Source organism: Marmota monax, unplaced genomic scaffold (assembly GCF_021218885.2).
Source record: "Marmota monax isolate L192 unplaced genomic scaffold, Marmota_monax_Labrador192_F-V1.1 WCK01_AAM20220418_F8-fsc00326, whole genome shotgun sequence".
NCBI lineage: Eukaryota > Metazoa > Chordata > Mammalia > Rodentia > Sciuridae > Marmota > Marmota monax.
The window spans coordinates 1,050,340-1,077,916 of NW_026693533.1; the positions used below are offsets into that span (position 1 = coordinate 1,050,340).

The 27,577-nt window shown below is 32.2% G+C and overlaps 1 protein-coding gene across 1 annotated transcript in view; it reads left to right on the forward strand.

Annotated features, from left to right (window-relative positions):
• Positions 1-4,000: 4,000 nt before the first annotated feature.
• The window catches only part of Cfh (complement factor H), a gene marked incomplete at its 3' end in the record, with an annotated part of 75,245 nt that continues 51,668 nt past the window's right edge, over positions 4,001-27,577 (forward strand). Inside the window, 5 exon segments of the mRNA XM_046458546.2 lie at positions 4,001-4,242; positions 22,221-22,406; positions 22,926-23,031; positions 25,764-25,840; positions 27,204-27,395. Coding sequence (XP_046314502.1) covers positions 4,185-4,242; positions 22,221-22,406; positions 22,926-23,031; positions 25,764-25,840; positions 27,204-27,395 — 619 coding nt within the window.

Below are 27,577 nucleotides of genomic sequence, written 5' to 3' on the forward strand. Positions count from 1 at the left end.
ATCAATTTTCCTCTTTTCTTCACATTGTGATTCTGTATAATTTTTGTGTTAAGAATTTATTAAATAACCTACTTTATTCATATTCATTACTCTTATTCCTTTTCCTCCATCCTTTGAGTACATGTCACATTTATTTTCATAGTTAGAATTATCAAAGATACCTTATTGTCTACAAAATTAGTTTTTTAATGTGAAATTAAAACCTATTCTTTTTCAAAGCCTCTCTTACTTTTTTCACGACTTCCTTGTGCAAAACCAATGCTCCAGTGTTGGTCTTCGCTTTCATTACAGAATAGCCTCTGTTTCCTACACTTCAGGTGTCTGCTCAGGTTTGTTCTTTTAAATTACCGTGTAATACACAAATATTCTTGAGACTATCCTCAGACAAAGCCCAGTGTTAGTTCTCCTTCTTCAAAACTCCTGTGTTTTTCTTACCATAACAGTCCTTTCTTGCTTAGTTCCATTTTTTAAAATATGGAGCATTCCTCTAATACAAATTTTATTTATAAATCTTATACATTTTGCTAACTTTCATGTTATATGTATGAATTCTACACATTTGCTTAGAATGTACCGACATGAACATTGACAATAAATTGGGTATTCTGGGGCCTAATTTTAGTATTAATAGTTAACTGCTATCTGCTTTTCTTAAGGGTAATCTAATACTATATAATAAATTTTATTGTTAAATAATGTGTTGCTAATTTTCATGTGTTCTTCTAAATATCTTTATAATAATTCTTTTTTAAAGAACTGAAGCATAAATTCTAAACCAAACCACTCAACTAGTACCTTAGGAATCAGTCTTTGAAAAAAAAAAAAAAAAACCTCTAGAAAAATAATACAACTAAAAGATATGAAAAAGAATGACCATGAGATACTTTTGACTAAGAAAATTTGACCAATAAACAGGAAGATAAACTACTAGGACAGGAATAATACCTTCTGTGGTTATCTCCAAAAATCTTAGGAATTCTAGTGTTAAACCTTGACCAAGGTAAGCATGAGATGGAGTAGCTAGTGATTTATAATTTACTACATAAAGTTCAAAACTCCCCTGGAGATACCCTTTAGAAGCTTATCTAAATTATCTAAGAATATATAGATTTATAGTATAATTAGTTACACAGACAAGTTTTAAGAATGTAATCAGAGGGATATATACTGCAAAACCAATGCTAAATTTAATAAGACCCTTATATACAAGAAAAACATTAGAACCCTATGTGATTTAATAAAAATGGAAAAAATTAATATGTAATATTATTTTAAAAAATCTCCTGCTACATAAGAAAATAATTAAAAATATATATACATAACCCACATTTTAAAAATTAAAAATCATTACTGAACAGATGAAAGAAGACCTAAATACATAAAGAGGCATACCATGTTCATGAAAGGGAAGAATTAATATTTTAATAATATGAATCTCCCAGCTATAAACATATTACACTCAGTCTCAATCAAATCCCGGCAGAATTTTTATAGAAATCAACAAGGTGATATCAAAAGTAAAATAAAATGGAAAATAGCTAGACAAGGCAAAAGTATTTTTAAAAATAATGTATTTATTTATTATTGTTTCTGTAAAAGAATTGTATTAACAACACTAAGTTTTTAATCCTAAAATTCCAAATATTAAAAATATGCCATGTATATACTGACTTAAAATTAAGATGGTGTAAGAGGTGCATCTCTTTCTGAATGGTTCAGGGAAGAATCAATTTTCCTATCATTTCCAGTTTCCAATAGCTTTCTCCTCTGTTTGGTTTATGTCTCCTTCCTCCATTTTCAAAGTCAAAACATTGAACTTCTATCTTACCCTTTTCCACAGTAACGTAACTCCTTCTCTTTCTCTCCCTCCTTCTCTTTTCTTTTCACAAATTATCTTGAATTCACCCAGATGATCCAGAATACTCTCCATATTTCAAGATCAAAATAATATCTCTAAAGTTCCTTTTACCATTTAAATTAATATATCATAGTGGGAGATTAACATATCCTTTCTAATAAAATAAACAGACACAAATATACTAAAAATACATATGATTTACAGAGACAACACAAACAATATATTAATATAGGTAGCATACAAACCATATAATGGGCCATAAAGAAAAACTCATCAAATTTGAAAATACTGTAATTATTTACAGAATGTTTTCTGATCCAACAAAATTAAATAAATCAATTTAAAAGATAACTAGAAATCCTACTTTCCCAGAATTTGACACTTCAGGGGAAATTTTAGAAGAGATAGAGAGGGAGGGGAACTCTAGTTTTTGTTATGTGAAGAGTTGGATGATATTGACCTCAGTTACCTAAGTTATAATTTATATTATATATTATATAATTAATATAATATACAATATAGGAGTTCAGTACTGGAACAATTAGATATCCAAGTTTTTAAAATGTATCTGGAGTCCTCATTATACTCCCCACAAAAATCAATAGCAGCTATGCTGAAGAAATGTGAAACAAAAAAATAATTCTTTTAGAAAAAAAAAAAAAAAACATTGTGTTCTGGGGGTAGTAAGGAAGGACACAAAATGCACTGATAAAAAAAAATCTACCCTATTTTTAAATTAACAAGTTTCATTTATTAAAAGACATATAGTATTGAGAAAAATGACAACCTAAGGATTGGGTAAAGATTTACACTACATATGTTAGAGAATGGTCTCATAGCTAGAATATGTAAAGAATTCCTACAATGCAACAAGAAAAAAAGAGACAACCAAAAAAACCAAAAACCAAAAAACACCAAAGTCTTGAGTAGAAACCTATATGAAAACTATTCAATTTCATTAGTCATCAGGAAAATTCATGTTAAAACCATAGAGAATTGTTGCTTTATGGTCACTAAAAAGGCTAAAATTACAAAGATTGAATGAGGGGAATGTCAGTTGGTATAACCCGTTTGGAAAACTGTCTGATATTACCTACCACACCTAAACATAAGCTGTGGCCTAATGGGCCACTCCTAACTACATACTCCCTAGAAATGTGGACACAAATTTGCCCAAACACATATAATTTAATGTTCATAGCAACACTATTTCTGTTAGCTCCAAACTAGAATCTACTCACAGACCCAATAACAAACACACTAATAAATTAAAAATGGTGAATATTTCAAACAATAGATATTATATAGAATTAAGAATTAACAATCTGCAACTAAATCCAACAATGTAGTTGACTATCACAAACATTGTGAAAGACTAAACACAAGAGCAAATAGCTTCTTTTCCATTTACATAAAAGTACAAAAAACAGGTAAATATATCCCATGTTCTTAGAGATCCTGATAGTGTTCACCCCATATGGAGGGCCAGCAAGACAGAGGTCAAGGGGCACTTAATGAAAGACAGTATTGAAGTTTTAGGGAGATAGTGAAATTCAGTGATTTGACCTTGATGGTGGTTGTGTGTCTTCACAGTAATATTCAGCAAATCATTTGCTCTTATTCTCTTTATGCATATTATACTTCACTATCAAGTTTTTTAAAAAAATTTCAATTTTTCTTGAATGATTAAACTCATTTATGTCAGAGTGAACCAGTTGCTTCACACATGCATATTAAAAAGTCTTTAAAGACTGATTTCACAAACTGCTGGAAAAGCAAGCTCCCCTTATCAGACAGGACTAAGTTGTTTGCTTATGTTGTCTGGGAGTTGATTGAGAAACCACTGCCTCAACTGAAGTTCTATAAATGGTTTTATAGACATTCCATTACTTCCTGTTCTGTGGTTTACATGCAATAGAACTGAACAGAGTTGGATTACTGGAGAGTTTATGAAATCCCAGTGGGTGATAACCCCCTGCTGCTTTTACATTCCAGGAGACCTGAGCTTGTTCCAATAGAGAACATGCCTTCATTTACCAGAACAAATCAAAGAGAGGTCACAGCATTAGCATTCAGTGGGAGTGCAGTAAGAATCTGGATCAAGTTCTCGCGCTGCTAGGATTAGTAGGATTGTTTGTTTTTTTCTCCTCATTTGCTTTGCGAAAGTTTCTGATGGGTGGAGCATCCAGTAACCCCTATTTCCCAAGCTCTTTCAACTTCCGTTAGAAGCAAGTACTTTCCTGTCCTGATTGTGATTTTTAGCAGAGGTGAACTGGACCCTGTGAGCACTCTCAGCTATTAAATGTGCCCTTAAAAGATTCAAAACATGAGATTGCCTGCAAAGATTATTTGGTTGATATTATGGACTGTTTGTGCAGCAGAAGGTAAGATGAAAACAAAAATGCTTTTTCCTCATAAGTGTATTAGGAAACATTTGCTGATGTTGTTTTTCACATAGTTAAAATTTAGTCTAGAAAATGTGATTTAATTAGTAGTTTGTAGCTCAGTGTTTGGCTTTTGACATTTTATACGTTAAAAATGGAATTACCTGGGCTGGGGCTGTAGCTCAGTGGTAAAGTGCTTGCCTCGAACGTATGAGGAACTGGGTTCAATCCTCAGCACCACATAAAAACAAAGATACTGTGTGTTCATCTACAACCAAATAAATATTTTAAAAAATGTAATTACTTTATTTGAATGGCATACCTGACTATTCATAATTTTATTTAATGTATAATTTAAGAAACTATTTCAATCTGGTATGATCATTTTCCATGTAATTAACATAAGATACAATCTACTCTTTTTGTTTAGAAGTTTCATCAGTATGCTTTATGTGAAAGTAGTAAGAGATATGTGCATATACATAATCAAAGAAAGCCTTCAATCATATAATGATTTGATTTATTTCAGATGTGATTTTAACTCTTCCTAAAAAATAATAATTTAAAAATGATATTGCCAAGGCCTTAAAAGTCTTGTAAAAAAACATTACTTGTATTATTAGAATGAGAAGACCACATCAGTTTGAAACACAATTGAATATACAATATTTGTAACATTTAACTTTTTCATTTGGTTTCTTTTTTCCTATGGTTATCTATAAGGTATATTCTCTGTGAGCACTCTTTTGGATTAGTAAATGTGAGCACTAGGATTTTTTTCCTAATATTAGCAAAACAAATTATGAATTTATAATTAAATTTTTTAAAAATTATTTTTAGTTGTAGATGGAAACAATATCTTTATTCATTTATTTTTATGTGGTGATGAGAATCGAACCCAGTGCCTCATCCGTACAAGGCAAGTGCTTTACCACTGAGGCCCAGCCCCAGCCCCAGCCCTATAATTAAATTTAATTCTACCTATAATTACCAATAGATTAAAATTTTTATCCTCAGGGAAGTTTGCTTTCCTAATTCATGATAGGTAACTAGATATATGATAGGTATCTGAGCAACATTATAGTGTCAATTGAATAGTATATCATTCATAATTTTCCCAAACTTTTTACTTATCGAAAACATTTTGATTGAGTGCCTACAATATAGTGTCTAGCCCCTGAAGAGTATTAGCAAATAAAGAGTATTAGCAAATGTTACAGAACTTTTCTCTTTGGAGGTTTTCCAATCTAGAAAATAAATTCAGATTTTTTTTCAGTTATGTTTTTTAGGAATTTTTAAAAAAAATCATTTAAAATTTATTTAAAGTTATTTAAAAAGTTATTTCAGTTATGTTCTTTAGGAATTTTTTTAAAAAGTTAATATGTTTTCAAATATTGTATCCTTTTTTTAGTTATATATTCTAATATGTTATTGCTTATTAGCTCATAAACCTTATATCCAGCCACTTTTTTTCCCCCCTCAGTACTGGGGATTAAACTCAAGGCCTTTCATGCAGTGCAAAGAAAGTACTCTACCAGAGTTACATCCCTACCCATATCTAGTGATTAAAAAAAAAAAAACAACCTTTATGTATTTATGTGCTTATTTATTTATTTACTTATTTTATGTTTTTATTAGTGCATTCATTGTGGTATATTCATACAAGTAAGTACGTAGCATAATTTGGCTACTTTTAGAACCATGCAGATATCAGTTTCTTGCACATATAAATACAATAATTGGAAGTTGAAAATAAAGTATTATTGCATTTGCAAAAAAGTTCTAAAAGAATGTGAATATTACCAATCGTAGCAAACTTTCTTTTCCCTTAAGTAAATTTTTTTGTCTTTTCTTATTTTATGGGAATGCTTTTAATATTTTACATTACATACTGTTTGCTGAAGTTTTATGTAGATATCATTTATGATGTAAGGAAGATTTATTTTATTTTTTTACTAATTTTTCATTAAGGCCAAGTTAAATTGAGTTGTTTAAATGATTACAAAGTGGAATTTGAAATATTATTAAAATGGAGTGCAGCACAATATATATGATTATTCAATAAGATTGATTTAAATTCTTCATTTGCATAATCAATTCCAGCTGGCTTGTTTCACTTGTATTTTACTTTTCTTCAATGTGTGTTTAAATGTGATATCAGTTCCTGCTGGTGAATTGAGCAATAGCACATCCATGTTGTAGTAGAAACAACTCTTTATCTGGCTATATTCCTAACAGATAAAAAAAAAATTCTAGAATTTAAAATGTTATTTAGGTCAGCCTCATAATAGCCATCAAACCACATGTAAGATAGTAAGCTAATAAGAAAAATTTTATGAATTTTCAGTGGATATAGGATTCCTATTTTATTCCTTACTTTTCAGAAAGTCTCTGAAACAATTAGTTGAAAATGTCACCAATTTCATCAGTCGATTAAATTTTACTAAGCAGAATAGCCTTGATTGCTGAAAGTATTCATATATACTTCAACATTTGCTTCTGTTTTTATTTTCCTCATTGAATACTGAATACTAAATTGAGAGATTGAAATAGTTCTGAAAACTACCACAATCTGCTCTACTCCACTAGACACAAAATGTAAACATTTCATAAATTTCTTCTGTCTTGATAAGAATGAACATTCCTCAGAAAACCAATACTCCTAGAGAATAATAATAGCAGGGAAAATGTGTAAACTCAGCTTTCTGTTTGTTCTCCCCTTTTACTATGCTGGGGACCAAGTGGCACTTTGAATGTAGTGCTTGATCTGCATTCACATTCCTCCTTGTGTAGGAGCATAAGTTGCTTTTTCCTTGTGAAAGGTCTTGGCTCCAGGAGAGACCACGGGCTGCTGAGAATTGGGTGGGACTTACAAGACAGAGTATAAATTACAGTTCCTTAATCAAACCAGAGTTTCAGTTTTATTGAATGTATTATGACCAAGCTTTTCCAGTAGATCTTGAAAATTTAGCATCTAACAATTAAATACTATCTGTGATTAGGCCATAACCCCCAAATTACAAGATCATTAAAGTAAACAGATTAAAACTATACTGAACTATGTCCAACTGAAATATGCGCTGGCTTATGGCATTTTGGAAGATAGCGTTTTCTGATCCTGGAGGTTTTAGAGGGCAAAAAATGTTCTTTGAGGCCTAGAAAGACCTTATAGATTAAAGATTGAGACGTTCCATTTCAGTCAAGAAAAGGAGAATTAGTTTTGTTACAAAATACATTGTTTCAGGTGTAAGATATTTTAAAATTTGAGTTAACCCTAATGTGAAAAAAACTGATATTATATATCATATAAAAACTAAATACACATCAATAAAAATTGCTCTTGATAAAGATAAACATATAAATGTTATATGTCATTTTCTTATCTAAAAAAAGTGATAGTATATCATCTCAAATGGTTTTAATTTCAGTGTGACAAATAAAATCCCCCATTTCGCCCAAACTCCACATCATCAGAGATAGGTATATGGGTTTTTACCTATATAACGAGAATACAAAGTGGAATCCCATGCAATATCTCAGTTGTCTTTAATATCTTCTCTTCTCTTGAAATACTTTGCAAGTTGATGTTGTCATAAATTCAACCAATCTGTAATTTACATGGAATGACAAACACTCTGAATCAATACTTTAATTATCCTCCATAATATCCTGTGAATTATTACAACCTGGCAATGTTAGTACCATTTTAGTGGGGGAAGGTAGAAATGGATGGTAACAAGAATAAGAAAAGGGCAGAGTAATTCTCGAACACCAGGTGCTCCCAGGTAGAGGAGAGGGATGAAGCACTACAGAGGGTGACCAGGGGTACAGACACCATCCTCAGAGATGGTGAGAAAGTGAGAGGTGTACTAAGGCAGGTCTTGTTCACTGTAAATTTAGGCATATTCTGGCAAAGCATATGCTGCCCTTCCTGCATACATTTTTAAACTGAAACTAAATATTTACACATTGCAAACTGACATCATTCTAAGGGAGAGGTAAGTTTCTACATGTAAGTTCAAAAACATGTTAGTAAACAGTTTTCATTTTTGGCCTTTGGTTACTAAGGTTTGATCCAAAGTTGAAATTGGTCTGTTTTTATCCACTAAGTCTCTGTTTTTTTTTTTTTTTCAGTCTACCACTTTTCCTTCTTTGCAATTATGCCTCTCCCCCCCACACCATCCCCCCACATGCCTAGGTCTTTGAGATTCTGCCAACCAATCTGTCTTGTGCTCAGTTAACTAATGTGCACTTTATCCATTTCTTAACTTTAATAAATATCAGAACCTTGTACATGAAAAGGGCATGAGGTAATTGGGAAAATGTGTTACATTTTTGCTTAAAATTATATAAAGAAGCATTGCAAAAAATAACTCAGAGAAAATAAATTAATGGAACAGAGGGAGAAAAAAAAAACCCAGCATGAAATAATAAAAGAAAAAGAACATAAAGATTTGACAGAGCACTTTTATTTGTTTTGACATTTTAACTTAGAAAGCCAAGTTTCTCATAAACCTTGTTAACTGGAAATGTAATAGATAGAAAAGTGATTATAGAATGTTCCTTCAAAGGTTCCTGAAAGTTTTTTTTTTCTTTTTTAAGCTAAATTAAAGTGATTACTTGGTTCAAAACTGTATCATAAGTTCAGACTTGGGACACATAGACCAGATGCACAATGGAATTACAGAAATTAGAGTTTCTGATTTCATGGAACAGCTTCTAAGTGCACTAAACATTGTTTCCTCATCGTCTTTTGTATTTTTACATTTGCTGCTGTCTAATATGCCCTTTTCCTATGGGCCAAAACCTACAGATCAAATGGGAAATCTCCTAGATAGTTTCATTTTCATTCATTCATTCATTCATTCAGTGATCACTTTGTGACTTCTACGTGCTAGGCAGTATGACAAGTACTTTCTAAAGGAGATAGCTTAGTGGAACAAAAAACAAAGAAATGAATATTTTAGTATAGTAATACATTGTATTTTATCATAAACTAGTATTACAGACATAAACAAAAGATACTATATGACTATACAGGTAAAGCAGGAAAATAAATTGGGAGGTATGAATAGGGTAGGGTGTGGTTGGGAAGTTGGTTTTTAAAAGATGGAATAAGGAGAGAAGTACATTAAGAATGTTATGGTATCCAGGATAGGGATGGATACACACACACACACACACACACACACATTATAGTTGGACATTTATTTATTTATTTTTATGTGGTGCTGAGGATTGAACCCAGTTCCTCACACGCGCTAGACGAGTGCTATACAGCTGCTCCACAACCCCAGCTCCCCAGGATAGGTTTTGAAGATTGAGTAGGAGTTAGCCAGGAAAAGTAGTCAAAGAAGACATTAAAGACGGAGGAACATCAAATGTGCAAACCTGTCTCCATGTATCCATTTGCTCTATCAGCCACATCCCCAGCCCTTTTAATATTTTATTTAGAGACAGGGTCTCATTGAGTTGCTTAGCTCCTTGCTTTTTGCTGAGGCTGGTTTTGAACTCATGATCCTCTTGCATCAGCCTCATGAACCGCTGGGACTGTGGGTGTGCACCACCATGCCCGACTTCCTTTCTCTCTTAATATTTATCCCCAATATTCCCTGATAATTACTCAGATGCTAAATTATTCCTACTGCAGGATACTCGGGGTCTCATTTTAATGTTGCCCTGCGGCTAAGCTGCTTTTTGTGGCAGCCAGTCAAGCGTTATGAAAACTCATTCCATATATACTAACAATTTATTTTAAGACTGAAACAATGATGGGCAATAGGTAATAGCTACTCAAACAGTACATGTTTCAAGAGATTTGATCTCAGAGGAATCAAGCTGTTTTCTGATAGTAATGTATTTCAACCTAATTATGGCATACCTGTTATTCTACCCAGTTTCTTATGGCTGTTACCTGTTTTTCCATTCTCTTTTTATGATCCTGGAATAATCTTTTTTTAATAATTTTTTTGGTTATAGATGGACACAATACCTTTATTTATTTATTTTTATATGGTGCTCAGGATCGAACCCAGAGTCTCACACACATTAGGCAATCACTTCACCACTGAGATACAACCCCAGCCCCACCCTGGAATAATCATCATATTCTTTTTCACTATTAAAAAATGTTACACAGAAATTGTGCAATCATCTTTTTAAATATAAAAAAATATAATTTTATTTTTTGAAATCTTATTAAGTGCAACATAAACTCTATTCCTTTTTTAGAGTTTATTTTTTCAAAAACTTCCTTGCTGCCACTGATATTTTCTTTACACCACTTTTCCCAATTACCTTTCTTCTCATGATACTTATAATTTGAATAACATTTTTAGAAGCTATTTGGATCATATCTCATATATGCATGTAAAGTATACTCATGTATATCCATGAGAAGATAGGAAAGAAATCTGATGCAAAATATCTGCTTTTTTCTATTTCCATCTTGTTCACTTGCTTTATTTTTGTTAAAATTGGTTTTGTAGTTTAGGTTTTTAGTGTATTCTACCATAATCTAAGTTAAGAAGTAGGCTATTTAAAAATATCTCCTTCTCTACTCTTTTCCCCCCCAAAAAAAGTGATTTTAGAAAAATGGAGCAAATGTAAAAAAAAAATGGTAAAAATTTAAGTAAAGTTTTCTGAATCCCACTATTATCTATAATCATAATGGAACAATAAAAAATTTCAAAGATACAAAGAAAATAATACCATTCTCTTAAATTTGAAAGTTTAAAAAAAGCTAAATGATAATTAAATGACTATTAAATGCATAGGATGAAACATTTGTTGTTTAAATCCAAATAAATACTTGGATATAAGAACACTGACTTTACTTATTAATCTGTAATTGGAAACATAACATAGAAATTTTTTAAAGTTTTAAGATAAATCAAACATGAAAAAATATTTGCACACTTTGAAAAATATTTTATACTGCCTATTTAATAAGTCCCTGCTCAATTTTCTTTAAGAACTGCCAATTTAATTCAAGAAAATGTGTACATACATGTTGATGGTTTGATTATTTGGAGCAAAATAACTTATTGATTACTTGGAAATTTTTGAGAATGTTTTTAATTAAGCTTGAACATGTAGTTTTTTTGTTGATTCACGTAAATAAACATCCTAACATAAGAAATGCTTAACTGTTGTTATAACTTGATATGGTGAATTATTACTTGAAATATTTTTGCTGACATAAGTTAGTAATAAAAATTCCATGTATTGGGGATTAGAACAAAAATAGACAAGATGTATTTGAAGAGAGAAGACATTAAATATTATTGAAAATTATTTTACCATATAAACAGAGACAGTCCTCAATTTCATTTAGCTTATACTTTGAGAGTGATAGACAAAAATCCTAATTCAGAGCAACAGTTCTGAATTATAAACTAAGTTATGAAGGAAACAAAGGCCAAAGGAAAGAAATTGGGGTGGAACTGTGCTGCAACATTAGATGAGCTAGACTTGGGGACCGACTAATAATAAGTGGATGGCTTTGAGCAAGCAGCATTTGAATAGAGTTTTGAAAAATGAAGCAAAGCCAGTCATCAAAAATCTGTAGTACAAATATTCTTAGAGGGAGAAACAAATAGAAAAATAGATCTTTAAAAAAAGGAAAGAAAGAAAGAAAACTAAAGAGAAATAAGTTTTGAGATGCTTAACAAATTATAAACAAACCAGGGTAGATCTGTCACAGTTAATAAATGGGATACTTATGAGAAGAGACTGGAGAGAAGGGCAAGAGCCAGATAATGTGCTTCTGTCCAGGTGGAGGTAAGGAATGAAGACTCCTTAGTAAAAAGGAGATGTCTGAGAAGAATGTTAATCACAGGAGTGGTGTGATCAGATCTGCAAAAATCACGTGGTTTTGTGCAGAATGGCCTGGTAGAACAGAAGAGTTGAGGCCTAGAGTCAAGTTAGGCTGGTCAATAACATAATGTGAGGAAATGGAGAAGGGATGATAATTTATTTTCTTACAAAATCCAGTGATGCCATTTAAAATTGTGAAAGAAAGCACTGGAGTGTTAAAGTTATTGGTGGTTAAACAAAACAAAACAAAACAGAAAAAGAAAAATAAAAGGTAATAGTATGAGAATTCCTTAGGTATGAATAACACCTATACACAAAGTAAGTTTTTGAGGAGCTGGTAGGAAGAGATACGGCCTTATATTTTATATCTTGTTAAAAGTAACTAAATTTGAAAGATCAAGAATTAGAAGTATAAACATATTGTTTGAAATTGGAATAATAAGCAGAAAAAAATTATTGGCCTCTGGGCCTAACTCTTTGCAGATGAACTACATTTTGGGTAGAGGTATTCCTTTAATAAAAGTGATTTTAATCAAATAAATTGATAGGAAACTTTGCATATCACTTTGTTCCATTAACTTAATAAAAGCAAAGGAACTGGATTTATCACAATGCAAAGGTTGTGGAAATAGTCTCTACTTACAATGTTGGGAACTACATTTGAAATTTAACAAATGTATTTTCCCAGTAACAGAAACACCACAAAATTGATCTAGATTTTGAAAGTTAAAGATACACACTCCAACCTATAACTAAAGAGAAATTCTCCATGTAGCAACTTGGATGTGAAATTTCAATATCAAAACAAAAACATCAGGCTTTTTGGTAGTGGTTAAGGGTGGAGAGTGGTGGTGTTTTGTAACGGGATATTGGCACCACCTAGTGGAGAAGATTTTGTTTGTTTAAATTATGAAAATCAAAGCTCTAGTGAGGAAGCTCAGGTTAACCAACATCACTAACACTAATGTTAAAATATTTTACAAAATCTTCAGAAGAAAATCAATGAATATTACAGCCTACGCAGATATTTTATTTTTTCCCAAAATGCAATTTCACAGAAATGTTTTTGTTTTTATGAAATGTAAAACATTGCTCAGTTATGTTATTAATTCCCCTTACTTTAAACAAAATATTTTTAGTTGTAGATGAACAAATACATCTATCTATCTATCTATCTATCTATTTATTTATTTTTATGTGGTGCTGAGGATCGAACCCTGTGCCTTATACAAGGCAAGTGCTCTACCACTGAGCCACAACCCCAACCACTTTCCCCTTACTCTTTGAAAAGAAATTCCAGAACAGAAGGTTAAATAATTACCAGTATTATAAAACCAAGTAATAAAAGAAGTTTGACAATTGAAATAATAATCTAACAAATATGTATAATAATAAATATCTTAAAATTTGCCATTTTTAAAAACTAAGATGCAATGTTTCTAATATCACTGTTATTGTATCTTAATTTAACAGCACATTGTCTTAAAATCATTAACAATTAAAATCAATAACCAGCATATTTATTTTTTCATTTGATTTTATTTACTTTTGTTTGTTCTAATTAGCTATACATGACAGTAAAATGCATCCTAACACATCACACATAGATGGAGCATAATTTCTCATTCTCCTGGTTGCATACGATGTAGAATCCCACTGGTCATATTGTCATACGTGTACATAGGGCAATAATGTCTGATTCATTCTACTAGCCTTCCTACCCCCATATTTATTAATTTTGTTTTTGTTTTGTATATCATATAATTAGTCTTACAAATAAGAATGTCAATTTTTCTTTCATATTTTATTGTAAAATATAATACATATAAGTAAATAAAATATGAACATATTCTATTACAAATAATTCTAATCATTCTTTTTTGTTCCTAATGATGATTATTTGTGCCCCCTCCCTTTACTCTTGATTAGTCTTGTCAGGATTGCATTAATTTTGTTTTGTCCACAAACTAGCTTTTAGTTTCTTTAATACTTTATATATTGTGTATTTTTTTTCATTTTATTATTTCTGCTCTTTTTACTATTATTTACGAATTTCTTTCTAAATAGCTATTTTTCTAGCTTTTTGAGAATTCTCACTACCTTAAGTTTTACCTCCTTTCTGTATTTTCATTTATTTTACTAAATGTTTGTGTACAATTTTGGTTATTGTTCACTTCAAAATACTTTCTAATTCTCATTGATTTGCTCATTGACCTATAGAAGACTTTATGTATTTGTAAACTAATTATTTTTTATTGCTATTTTCTAGGGTTTTTTCTATAACATGGGGGAACAAGAATATATTTTGATTTTGATATTTTGAAATTTATCAGAACTTTTATTGTGATCATCTAATGTAATTTATTATTATATTTTATGTGTTTTTTTGAAATATTCTTGGGTACAGTGTTCTTTGTATGTAAAGTAAGTCTTTTGTTTTGTAAGTTTCTCAAAATATCCTTAAGAATTTTTCTTGCTTTGTTCTCATCAGTTATTAAGAGGTACACACTTACACACTGTCTCCAACAGTAATTTTGAAATATATATATATACACATATATATGTGTGTGTATATGCACACATGCACACACACAATATATATATATATATATATATATATATATATATAATGTGTATATATACATATGTATGTGTGTGTGTGTGTGTGTATATATATATATATATATATATTTTTTTTTTAATTAGGTGATTCACATTTTATTTTAGACTTTTTTTTTTTTTTTGTACTGGGGACTGATACCAGGGGCATTTAACCACTGAACCCAGCCCTTTTTTATATTTTATTTAGAGGCAAGATCTTGCTGAGTTGCTTAGGGACTTGCTAAATTGCTGAGGCTGGCTTTGAACTTGAGATTCTCCTGTCTCAGTCTGCTGAGTCTCTGGGATTAAAGGCATGCTCCACTGCTCCCGGCATTATTAGTATTCTTGATGACTGCCATTCTGACTGGTGTGAGATGAAATCTCAGTATAGTTTTGATTTGCATTTCCTTGATTGCTAATGATGTGGAACATGTTTTTCAAATGTATTTGTATTTCTTCTTTTGAGAAATTGGTGTTTAATTTGTTTGCCCTTTTAGTAATTGGGTTATTGGATTTTTTTTGGTGTGAAATTTTTTGAGTTCTTTATATATCCTAGATATTAACCTATGTCAGAAGAGTAACTAATAAAGGTTTTCTCCCATTCTGTAGGTTCTCTCTTCACATTCTTAATTGCTTCCTTTGCTGTGAAGAAGATTTTTAACTTGATACCATCCCATTTATTAACTATTGGCTATTTTTCCTGAATGTTAGGTATCCTGTTGATAAAGTTTTTCCCTGTGCCTATATGTTGAAGTAATGACCCTACATTTTCTTCTAGGAGTTGCACAGTTTCTGGTCTAATTCCTAGGTCTTTGATGCATTTTGAGTTGATTTTTGTGCAGTTGAGAGATAAAAGTCTAGTTTCATTCTTCTACATATGGATAGCCAGTTTTCCCATGAAACTGGAACATTTAATCCATTTCTGTATCATAAAATTACTGATGTGTTACAGTTAAAATCTAACCCTTTACCTTAATCCCTTTTACTATATTTGATTCCTCTTTACTATCTTGCTGCCTTTTGAGTTGGTTAAATTTTTTGATTTAATTTTTCCCTTCAAGTAGGTTAAAATTTTCATCTCAATTCTGCTTCTATAACTTTGGCAATTAATCTAGAAATTAAAAGTATTGTTTTAGTTCATTTGGACTGTTATAACACACCATCATTAACTGGGTAGTTTATGTAACCACAGATGTTTGTTTTTGAAAGTTCTGAAGGCTGGGAAGTATGAGAAGGTGCCAGGGGAGAATCAACTGAGGGCACCTTCTGGTTCATAGACAGCACCTTCTACTTGTGTCCTCACATAGTGGAATGGACAGGGCAGCCTCCTTAGTAAAACCACTCTAGAACTTCTTTTAACATAGTCATGAGAGCTCTACCTTCACAACCTACTACCTCCCCAAAACCCCATTTCCTAATACCAACACATTGGTGATTTGGTTTAAACATGAATGTTGGGGAAGCAACAAACATGGATATAATAGTATGAGCCTTGTTATCAAAGTCTGATGCTAATTTATCATTCAGACTTCAGAAGAAAAGTCTAATCAGCAGAAGATTATCTAAATGCCCATCAGTTGATCAATATACGCATTTATCTATCTAGCTCTTAAAAGAGATTTCTTCCTAGTTGCTTAGGAAATTATGGCAACAATATATACAAGTCCGAAATCTACAGGATGGGAAGTCAGAAAGAGAAGGTCACAAGCAGACTGGAACTCACAGAGAAGGCAACTGCTGTTCACAGTAAAATTTCTTCCAGAATTTTTACCTTGAATAAAGTCAATAGATTTATTGCATGCCCTCCTAGCAGCACATAGATCAGTGTTTGATGGAATAACAAAAGATGGAGGCCCAGCCATTTTCATCTACCAATTATTACACCTATGTATGAGTGCACAAATAGTGTAACTCTACATCATGTACAACCAGAGAAATGAAAAGTTGTGCTCCAGTTGTGTAAAAAATAAAATAAAAATTATTAAAATAAAAGAAGAAAACTATCACAGCTAGTTAATACCTTTCCAGTCTTCTCAAAACTGAGAGCTTATAAAACATCAATTCCCTTTTCTCAGTTTATACACCATTGTCATGTAGTTTATATATGTGTGTGTGTGTGTGCACACTTGTGTATGTAAACAGCATAAGATTATATATGTACATATATTATATATATTTGTTTTGTAGTCAATGTTAATTTAGATTTACTCCTGTGTATATCATTTTCTTTGCTCTTCATTTCTTCTTTTATCATAGACCCTATATCCAGGGGTATTTTCCTTTTCCTGAAGTATATCTTTTAGTTCATTTGTTTTTATTTTCTTCATGTGAATTTATGGAGGCAATTTTCTCAAATTTTATTGATCAAATTTTCATTCTTGAAAAATTATTTGTGTATGTAGAATTCTAGATTGGTAATTACAGCTTTCTCCAAATTAAAAAAGATCTTTTAACAACTTCTAGCTTGTTACCGCTATTGAGAAGTCTGCTTTAAGTCTAACCATTAACTGCCATTAAATGAATCTGACTTTTTCTTTGGCCAGATTAAGATTTCACTCTTTTCTTTGGTTTTCTGTGTATTCTTTAAAATGAAGCTAGGCATTCATACCAGTGATACCACCAGTTACCCAAGAGGAATCCTGCTCCTCACACATTAAAGTATAACATTGGAGAAGCACACCAAGGCAAGCATATAAAGCAGGGTTTATTTAGAAAGGGGTAACATAGACTTCTCCCAGGAGGAAGAAGGGGGCCATGGCTGGTATCCTGGTATCTTAAGAAGTGAGGGTATTCTGCCTTTTTTTTTTTTTAATGTCTTAGGCTTCCTTTGTTCTCCTGCTCTCTTCCCCTTATCTCTCTCCTTTCTGTGTATGTGACTAGGCCCAGGAGATGCTCAGGTGGAATGACCAAAATGTAAGAAGCAGATGGACAGGGGGGTTGGCCAGATGAAGCAGCCCAGGACACATTAATTAACAGCTTTTACAACTCCCTGTAGGGAGGGACAATTCTTGGGACAGATTACCTTAGCAACAGGTTGAAACAGGGCAGGTTATCATGATAAGGGTGGAGGAAGGGCTCTGAAGTCCCTGGTGGGCAGACTCCAACTTCAAATTGGCCTCCTTGATCCAACCTGACTTGATTTACCTATCTATGTTGACTGCCTGGCTAATTCTGGCTTCACCAGGGTGAACTCATTCAGGGTTTAATTTGACTTTCATCACTTTTATTACTTTTGCATAATAAACCTATCAAGTAACAGTCATATTAATGACTGTTCTTAAGATAATGAATGTTTTTTTTTTTCATTTTAACATTTGATTTTTGGTAGTATTAGTGCTTTTCTTACTGGAAAGAAGAATGTAATTTTTCAGTTTAATTTTGAGTAGGTTTTTTTTTTATTTTTAAAATACTCTAATATATGTATTGTTTTTGAAATTTGTTTTATTTATTAAACTGTATATTTTGATATTTAATCATAATGTTTAAAATATTCAGTTTTCTATTGTATGTAGGGTAATTATCAATTATGATAATGTACTGTGTATTTCAAGAACTGGAGAAAGGATTTTGAATATTCTAACTGCAAAGAAATAAATGTTTGAGGAGAAAGATATTTGCCCTGATTTGGACATTGTGCCAAGTATACATGCATTAAAACATCATAAAGACTCCATAAATATGTGCAAATAAGTAACAATTAAAAAGATGTTTTCACCAAGAAAAAATGATAGGTCATTGAGAAGATAGATGTTTAGCTTGACTTAAACATTATACAGACTATACAAACAGGGAAATACCACATTGTAAACTGTTATTAGGTGTAATTTTTGTTTTAATCTATCACTTTTTCAAAAAATAAAAGAAAAAATGAAAATATTGATAAAATAAACAAATATAATTGTAGATTAATGGCACAAAATATTAGTGAGTTAAACAACTGAGTGTCAAATATAGTGGATAGTTAGAGAAGATTTAAGAGAATGTGAATTCTCTTACATAGATTGTGGTGAGATATGAATCCCTTTTCTGTGGCCCCACCCCTTTGGCCTTGTGCACTGCATCCAACATGGCTTCTCTCTTGGATGGCTCTGCCCATTGCTTCCTACAGCTTTCCTTGGCAGATGTTCCATGTTACTAGAATCTCTTAATTCCTGAGGTCTCCACTGCAGCTTTAGCTTCATTCTCACATTTTTATGCATTTCTGTCTCAGGGGCTACCTGAAGGGATTCTGACCCTTCTGCACTTTGCCTGGCCCCCCAGGACTTCCTGTGAAATCTCAGTGGAGGCCTCCACAATCCCCAACTCCAGAATCATACATTCTTGAACAACTAGCACCACATGGATGATGCCAACTCCTGTTGCCAACTCAAGGAATAGCTGGGCTCCTTGACTATGGTTGCAGGGGCCCTTGAGTCTAGACAACTGAACATTATTTAGGGAATCCTGAGGAAGCAACTTCATAGGTCCCTCTTATGGAGGCAGGGTGCTCCTATGATCTCTTTTCAAATGAATTTTTATTTTACACCCTTAAGACTTCAATGGGTGTAGTTTTCTAAGGTGCCCTCAAGGAATCTTTTCTATTATCTCTGGATAAAATACTTAGCTTCTCTTTAGTGGTGGTAATCTCTTCAGCAACCACATCTACTTCTTTGGCCAAACTGAAAACTTTTTCAATCTTTCCTGTTTTCTTTTTTGCTTCTCATTATCACAGTAAATTTGGATAAAAAACCACCAGCAATACCCATACAACTTTCTCAATTTGTGCTGCCTTGAAATTTCCTCCCCCAGATTAATTAGTCCATCAACTATAGATTGAGACTCAAAGTTTCAGGTCATGGGCAAATTGCAGTCATGTGACTGTATCTAATGTGACTTGTCTCTAATCCAATTCCTAGGAATCCTCATTACCATCTGAAACCTCATGAGCATAGTCTTTTTACTGTTCACATTTTTATCAACATTCTAATCTTCTCAGCTCCCATCAGAATTACCTAATAAGCTTTGCTTTTAGTATTCGAAGTTTTCTCCAGCCTCCATCTCCAAACTTATCCAAACTCCAAAAGGCTTCTGAACCACATGGTCAGGTTACTTACAGCAACAACCCCACTTTTCGGTATCAATTTGTATGTTAGTCAGCTTTTCACCTCTGTGACCAAATTACCTGACAACAGATACTTAGCAAAGAAATAATTTATTCTGAGTTCATAGTTTTAAGGACTAAACCTCTGAGTCAGTGAGCCCAAAATATATTTTTCTTTACTAATTCTCAACTGACATATAATTTTAAGCACCTAACTAATTTTAGAAATGTAATTTTAAGTACCTAATTTTAGAAATGCAAGACACTGATTTCTCAAAATAAAATGTTTTTGTTTTTTCTGTATGTGTTTAAGTTTTTTTGCTTTTTTTTTTTAACTGGTGGAAGTTGGTCTTCAGCATAGGTCTGTTCTACACTAAAGCTCATTTTTTATTTTTTATTTTTTTCCTTTTTACTTTTTTTATTATTAGTTGTTCAAAACATTACAAAGCTCTTGACATATCATATTTCATACATTTGATTCAAGCAGATTATGAACTCCCATTTTTACCCCGTATACATATTGCAGATTCACATCGGTTCCACATCCACTTTTTTACATGCTTTTGTTTTTTGATGTGTGTGTTTTAGCAGAGTCTGAATATAGGTTTCCTTTGTGTATATACTCGGGGAGTTTGCCAAGATTTACATTTATGTTTTGATTTCTCTAATCAATTTTGGGTACCTTTGAGCTATTAATTGAATCTTTTCAATTAATTGAGCTGCTATTATTAGAATCTTGTTCCTCTATCCCAAAAGACTGATAAATTTACCTGCTTCTGTCAATTCTCCCTCCTTTGAAACTCCAGTTGTTCATATGTTGTGTCACTAGATTCTGCACGACACATTTTTTTACTGTGTTTGATTTGTTCTTGTTTATGCACTTTAGTCTTTCTGTATTTCACTTGTGGCGATTCTACATGAGACTTTCTTCAAGTTTAACATATTTCCCTCTGTGTCCATATGACTCATGAGACATTATTTCACATATTTATTCTATACTTACAGAATAATACATGATTTTTAGAGTCATTTTGTTTTGGTTATCTTTTTATTTTTACTCCTTTACATCTTCTTTATATAGTTTCTTTAACATACTTAAAAGAGTTGTTCTAAAGGTATTGATAGCATTGTAGCTTCAGGCGCTAAGTGTCTGCTATTTACTAACTTTATTTTCTCTTCCTGGACATACTTTTTGTCCTTTCATGTGTGCTTTAATTTTCATTTGAGTCCACACATTTTGCATGAGATGGAATGTTATGACTTAAGTTTACATAATTACTCCCAACAAAGAGAGTGTTTGCTTTCTTTTGATCTAATTAAACTCATTTGGGCCTGGGTTGCACTTTAGTTTGAGTCAGTCCACTTCTGGTATGAAAAGATGCAATGAGAGGACTGTGTGTGTGTGTGTGTGTGCATGCACACTCATATGTTTTCAATTGAGAACATGGTTAGAATCTTGTTCCTCTATCCCAAAAGACTGATAAATTTACCTGCTTCTTTGATGCTTTGTCTCCTGTTCTAAAATCTGATCCTGAGTGATTTTCAAATATAGCAAATATGTTCAATAAAAATACTGTGTACTTAAAGCAGGCCATTTTTGCTGGTGGGACTCTTTGTCTGAGAATATGGGAAATTTCAGTCCAAAGATTCTGCAAGGAACTCTGATTCTACACAAGTTTCAGAAAATTTTATCTCTCAAAGTTCGTCTGGTTCTTCCTTTCTTCATTACCAGTCCTCTATTTATTCAAGTTCTGATCATTAATCCATATCCAGAGCTGGCAGTCACAACCAGGTAAGAAACAGCCAAAGACCATATGTTTGCATGAAATAGGGCTTTCTCACTTGGATTTAATTCATTTAATCCTCTCAATCCCACAATTTACTTTTAAACACACACACACACACACACACACACACACACACACACACACTGTTTTACATGCACACTGTTCTAGTCAGCTTTCTGTTGCTATGATTAAAAGATCTGACCAGAACAATTGTCTAGGAGGAAAAGTTTATCTGAGAGTTCACAGTTTCAGAAGTCTCAGTTAATAGATAGGCAGCTCCATTCCTCAGGGCTCGAGGTGAGATGAAACATCAGGGGGAAGAGTGTGACAGAGGGAAGCTGCTCATATGATGATCAGAAGGCAGAGAGAGAGAGACTCCACTGGCCAGGTACAAAATATATACACTCTAATGACCCATCTCCTCCAGCCACACCCTACTCACCTTTATCTACCACTCAGTTAATCTCCATCCCCCCATCAACAGATAAATTCACTGATTGGGTTAAAGCTCTCATAACCCATTCATTTCTCTTGTAAACCTTCTTGCATTGTCTTATAAGTGAGCTTTTGGGGACACATCACAATCAACCCATGACACACATTCCTATAATGGATGGATCAGTAACCATATAGATATTTTTAAAAGCAAAGCTAACCCAAACATACCATATGTTTGCTTTTATTATTTACAGATTGCCAAGGACCTCCTGCAAGAGAAGATACAGAAATTCTGTCTGGTTCCTGGACTGACCAGCCTTATTCAGAGGGTACTCAGGCTTCCTACAGATGCCGCCCTGGCTACAGAACCCTTGGCACCATCATAAAGGAATGCAGAAATGGAGAATGGGTGGCTCTTAATCCAGCCAGGATATGTCGGAGTAAGTACTTCACTTTTTAAAAAAAATATTTATTCTTAAGTTTTAGGTGGACACAATATCTTTATTTTACATTTATGTGGTGCTGAGGATTGAACCTAGTGCCTCGTGCATGCTAGGCAAGCATTCTACCACTGAGCCATAACCCCAGCCCTGACTACTTCACTTTTTTTGTGAAACTTATGAAATCTTTTAGTTGTAAAAAATGCTTAATACTTGATATGTTAACAATACTGGTTTAATTATATCATTCTTATCATTTTAATACAAAACAACACATGATTATTTTTAAAAAGAGGTCAGTAATCTGACAAAATTCAAAAATGCATTCAATTATAAAATAATAGCTTTGCTATTTTCAATTTCTTTAAATTCAATGTTGTCCTCTCATTAAATACCAAATATCTTTGTCCACCAACTCCTATATAAAATGTGTTCCCTGTATAACATACTAATACATACATATATATATATATATATATATATATATATATATATATATATATATATTTTTTTTTTTAGAGAAGCCCTGTGGACATCCTGGGGATACTCCATTTGGTTCTTTTCATCTTGAAGGAGGAAATGAATTTGTATATGGTGCAAAAGTTGTTTATAAATGTGATGAGGGGTACGTAGTCAATATTAAAAAGGTTTATAACTCAAATACTGAAGAGGAACTGTACTAATTTATATACACAAATAACTTGAAAATTATGGTACAATATAAATTATTATATGTGTATATCATACTGTCTTCTTAACATTAAGAAATTCAAGCTGTAATTACTCTGGATAGTATTATTATAAGTATATGGAAAAACAGTTTGCATGTAAGTAAGTGTTCACCCAAGGCATCTTTTCTACATTGTACTATTTGCAGGGTATTTTGGGTCATTTATGTTGGGGATAATTGGACATACAATAAAATTATAAATTTATAAAATTTAAGAAGAAGCAAGTCTTTGGTTGTAAGTTTTACTTATAAATGCTATTATTTAAATTTCCATGTTTAAAAAATTCTTATCATTCATATCAAAAATACTACTCTTTCAGAATCATTGATTTTATGCCTTCTAACCAACCAATTAGGTTTCCTGACTGCTCTCATCACAGTACCTCCTTAGTATTTGTTCTTATCTATTTTTCCTCTCTAGGACAAAACTTATTTTGCAGAAAATTTTGTACATTAGAAAGCCATGATCAGATCACTGTAATCTTATATTGAACAGGAAGTATCAAGAGATTATAAATCAAATCATTATTCTCCCCTTATACATTTCTCGATTTGGAGCAAGAAAATGTAATAGTTTAAAGGTCAGACTTCACACTAAATCCACATTTCAAACCTTAAACTCTCAGTATCTGTGTGTATAAATAGGTCTTCACTTGTATTTTGCTCTCTTTTTAAAGTGAACACATATCATGTGCATCATGGGATTAGTGAGAGAAAGAAATAAGACTCATACTTGAAGCTCTTAAAAGGGATCCTGGGGGGGCTGGGGATGTGGCTCAAGTGGTAGCGCGCTCGCCTGGCATGCGTGCGGCCCGGGTTCGATCCTCAGCACCACATACAAACAAAGATGTTGTGTCTGCCAAATACTAAAAAAAAATAAATAAATATTAAAAAATTCTCTCTCTCTCTACCTCTATCTCTCTCACTCTCTCTTTAAAAAAAAAAAAAAAAAAAAAAAAAAAAGGGATCCTGGGATATTTCAAATGCCCAATAAGTATCAGTTCTTAATAGTTTTGTCTCTTCAGAGGAAGTTTTTGAAATACATTTTCAGTCCAACTCTCAATCATTACTACTGTTGTCTTCATATGTAACCAAGTAGATTAAGCCAATCTGGGCCTGAACTTTTCGATTTGCTTTACCTCTGAAATATCACTTTATTTCTGGAAAAGTCTTCCTTTTAGGTTCCAACAATGACTTGGAAAGGAATCAAAATCCATAAATTTCTTTTACTTGATTTCCTCAATTGTAACAATTCATATTTACAACTTGTTGAAGAAATTAACTACAGACTTGCCTCTGATTCTGGCTCTCTTTACCTCACTCTGTCAACTAGGGGTAACTCTGCTATAGCCTCACTGTGAGAGTTCCTGCTCTTCTCTTAGTATCCAACAGAATTTTGTCAGTGAAATCACTGATATTTATCAGTGAAATTAAGTGTTCAGATCATCCAGCAAACAGAAGTAATTTATGTTATTTTAATTTTTTTTTATTTAAAATAAATTTAATTCTTAAATTTATTTTCAAGGAGATGTAAAGCTTTTGACCCAGTTGTAGATGGTGAAATAGATTTTTAATTTTTTTTTTTGTATTTGTAAGTGGACAGCATGCCTTTATTTTATTTGTTTATTTTTATGTGGTGCTAAGGATTGAACCCAGTGCCTCAGAGATGTGCAAGGCAAGCACTTTGCCACTGAGCTACAGCCCCAGCCCAGTGAAGTAGATTTTTTTTAACCCCTTGGTTTCTGTCAGTCAACTAACCCTTTTTGATCTTTTGTCTGTAGTTATTTCCCTTGGTGAATACTAACCATTTAATTGGATATTCAATGCAGATATCTAGTTTTATAATTCTACAGGAAGGCAGTTTTGAAAAACTTAAAAAAAATTTTTTTTATTATTATTCTGCTTGTCTGGGTTTGAGTATTGTGAGCTACTGTTTTTTGCCAATCACTGTCAAATAGGCAACTTTGCTCTTTTTCCTCCCCTCCTCCCTCCAAATATTTGGGCCATGGGAGGCTTTTGCAGAATGTTGCAGAATATCTGAAACATCTTTGGGAAACAAATGGATCTCTGGTCTGCTTTCTCTGTTAAGAGGGTGCATTCTAGCTAGTAGAGAAGTTACAGGATTATCTTAGTAGTCAATTATTTTGTTTCCTTTACATGATACATAGAATAAATGCTTGGCTCTGTGACTAAAACTTGGTTTATGAAAATGTTTTCTTTCCTTACAGAATTAGTAACAAATAAAAACATTTTCCTTTTTTTGAGGAAGAACATTTATTTTACTTGTATAATGAGCAGAACAATCCTTATTTACAAATGAAGAAAACAATGGCCCATGAAAATTGTTTAGTGAGTCTGCAGTTCTTTCAAAGAAAAACAGAGAGGGGGAGAGAAAAATATTTAAGACAGGAAGGAAGGAAGCAAAGATCAAATGATGGTAGGAAGGGAGAAAGGATAGTAGGGAAGGTAAAACAAAGGAAGAGAAAAAGCAGGAAGGAAATGTATTAGTTGCTAATTTTCCATAAAAAGGAGTTTTTGAGAGACATTCAGAATAGGATTAAGCTAAAAACTGCATGCAAATACATAATCTCTTGCCAGTCTGTTTTTTTGTTTTGTTTTGTTTTTAGGTATAGAATGTTAGGTGAGAATAATTTCCGTCAATGTGATGCAGAAGGATGGACAAATGATATTCCGATATGTGAAGGTAATATAAAATTCATTTACAATCTGTCAAGATAGCTAAACTATTTAAGCTTTTTCAAAATGTTTGACATCAAAACGTCCTTAAGTTTATAATTAAATATTTTTTATTTAAATTATTTTTTTGGTTTATAATACAGTGCAGTTACTTCCCTTGCTGAATACCAACCACTTAACTGGATATCCAATGTGGATATCTAGTTTGTTATCCTACAGGTAGGTGGTTTTAAGAAATTTTTGAAAAATCTGAAAGTTGTTCTTTCTGCATTCTTGCTTGTCCAGTGCAGCAATGTATCTAGTCATTCAGTTTTATTTTTTATGTGTAAATTTATTTTTGGTACCAGGGAATGAACTCAGGAGTGCTCAATCACTGAGCCACGTTTCCAGTCTTTTTTGGATTTTATTAAGAGACAGGGTCTTGCAAAATTGCTTAGGGCCTCACTAAGTTTCTGAGGTTGGCTTTGAATTTGTGATCCTCCTGCCTCAGCCTCCCAAGTCACTGGGATTATAGATGTGTACCAAACACGCCTGACAAGTCAATTTATTACTACATATTTTGTGTTTCGATATATCAAATATCGGAGTTGAGATTATAGCTCAGTGGTAGTGTGTTTATTAAGCATGCATGAGGACCTGGGTTTTATTTCCACTACCTCAAAAATAAATAAATAGATAAATAAGAAAGAGAGAGAATAAATAAATAAATCAAAATCCCTTAGAATCCTTGTTAAAACTGAGGTTTGGGTTACGGAAAAAAGGCCTATGAATCAGTATCTTTGGGATGAGAGAGAAGCACTGTAGAATTTTCACTATAAGAAGAATCTAGGGTCCTTCTTCAGTAAAAATGTTTGACTTCCATAACCTTGGAAATTTGAAAATATTAAGTAAAATCACAATAAGTACTCAAGTTATTTTGAACACTGAGGTAGAAAAGGAAGGAAATTCAAGAACATTTTTTCTATTGAAATAAATATTATGTTTACTTTTTATCTTTTAGAATGCTGGTTTATATTATTTCAGGGCATAAATGGAAATTTTGAATTTAGTCATTCTAAACTTATATTTCTTAATAATTTGAGCTACTTGTTACCATAAAAATGCAAACTACCATTCAATGTAGTAGTTGTTTGTTCACTTCCACAGAAAAGAATCAGAGATAAACAGTAATTTTAATGTTACCTAGTTTTTATCTTTTGCAAACAGGTGTATCAAATGCTTCTAAAAATATCTAAGTAATTTTCTCTATTTTATCTTTCTGATGATTTTACACACACACACACACACAAACAGACACACATGCACACACACAGTTTCATTATGAAGTTTTCAAATTCTACTAGAAAAAAATTATTTTTTGTTTTTTTCAGTTGTTAAGTGTTTGCCAGTGACAGAACCAGAGAACGGGAGAATTATCAGTAGTGCGACAGAACCAGATGAGGAATATTATTTTGGACAAGCAGTGCAGTTTGAGTGTAATTCAGGCTTCAAACTTGAAGGACAGAAAGAAATATATTGTTCAGAAGATGGTCATTGGAGTAATGAAAAACCAAGATGTATGGGTAAGATGTATTTAACTGCTTGCTTGATTGTTCTTAGTTTTTCTTATGAAAATATATATTTGAAAACATTGTACATAATAATGAATATAAATAATTCTTAAAAATCGAATGTTTATTAAGCATGTACAATATCCCTGTAGTTGATCTTAGTTTTCTATATAAGTTATTTTATTTTCTACCTA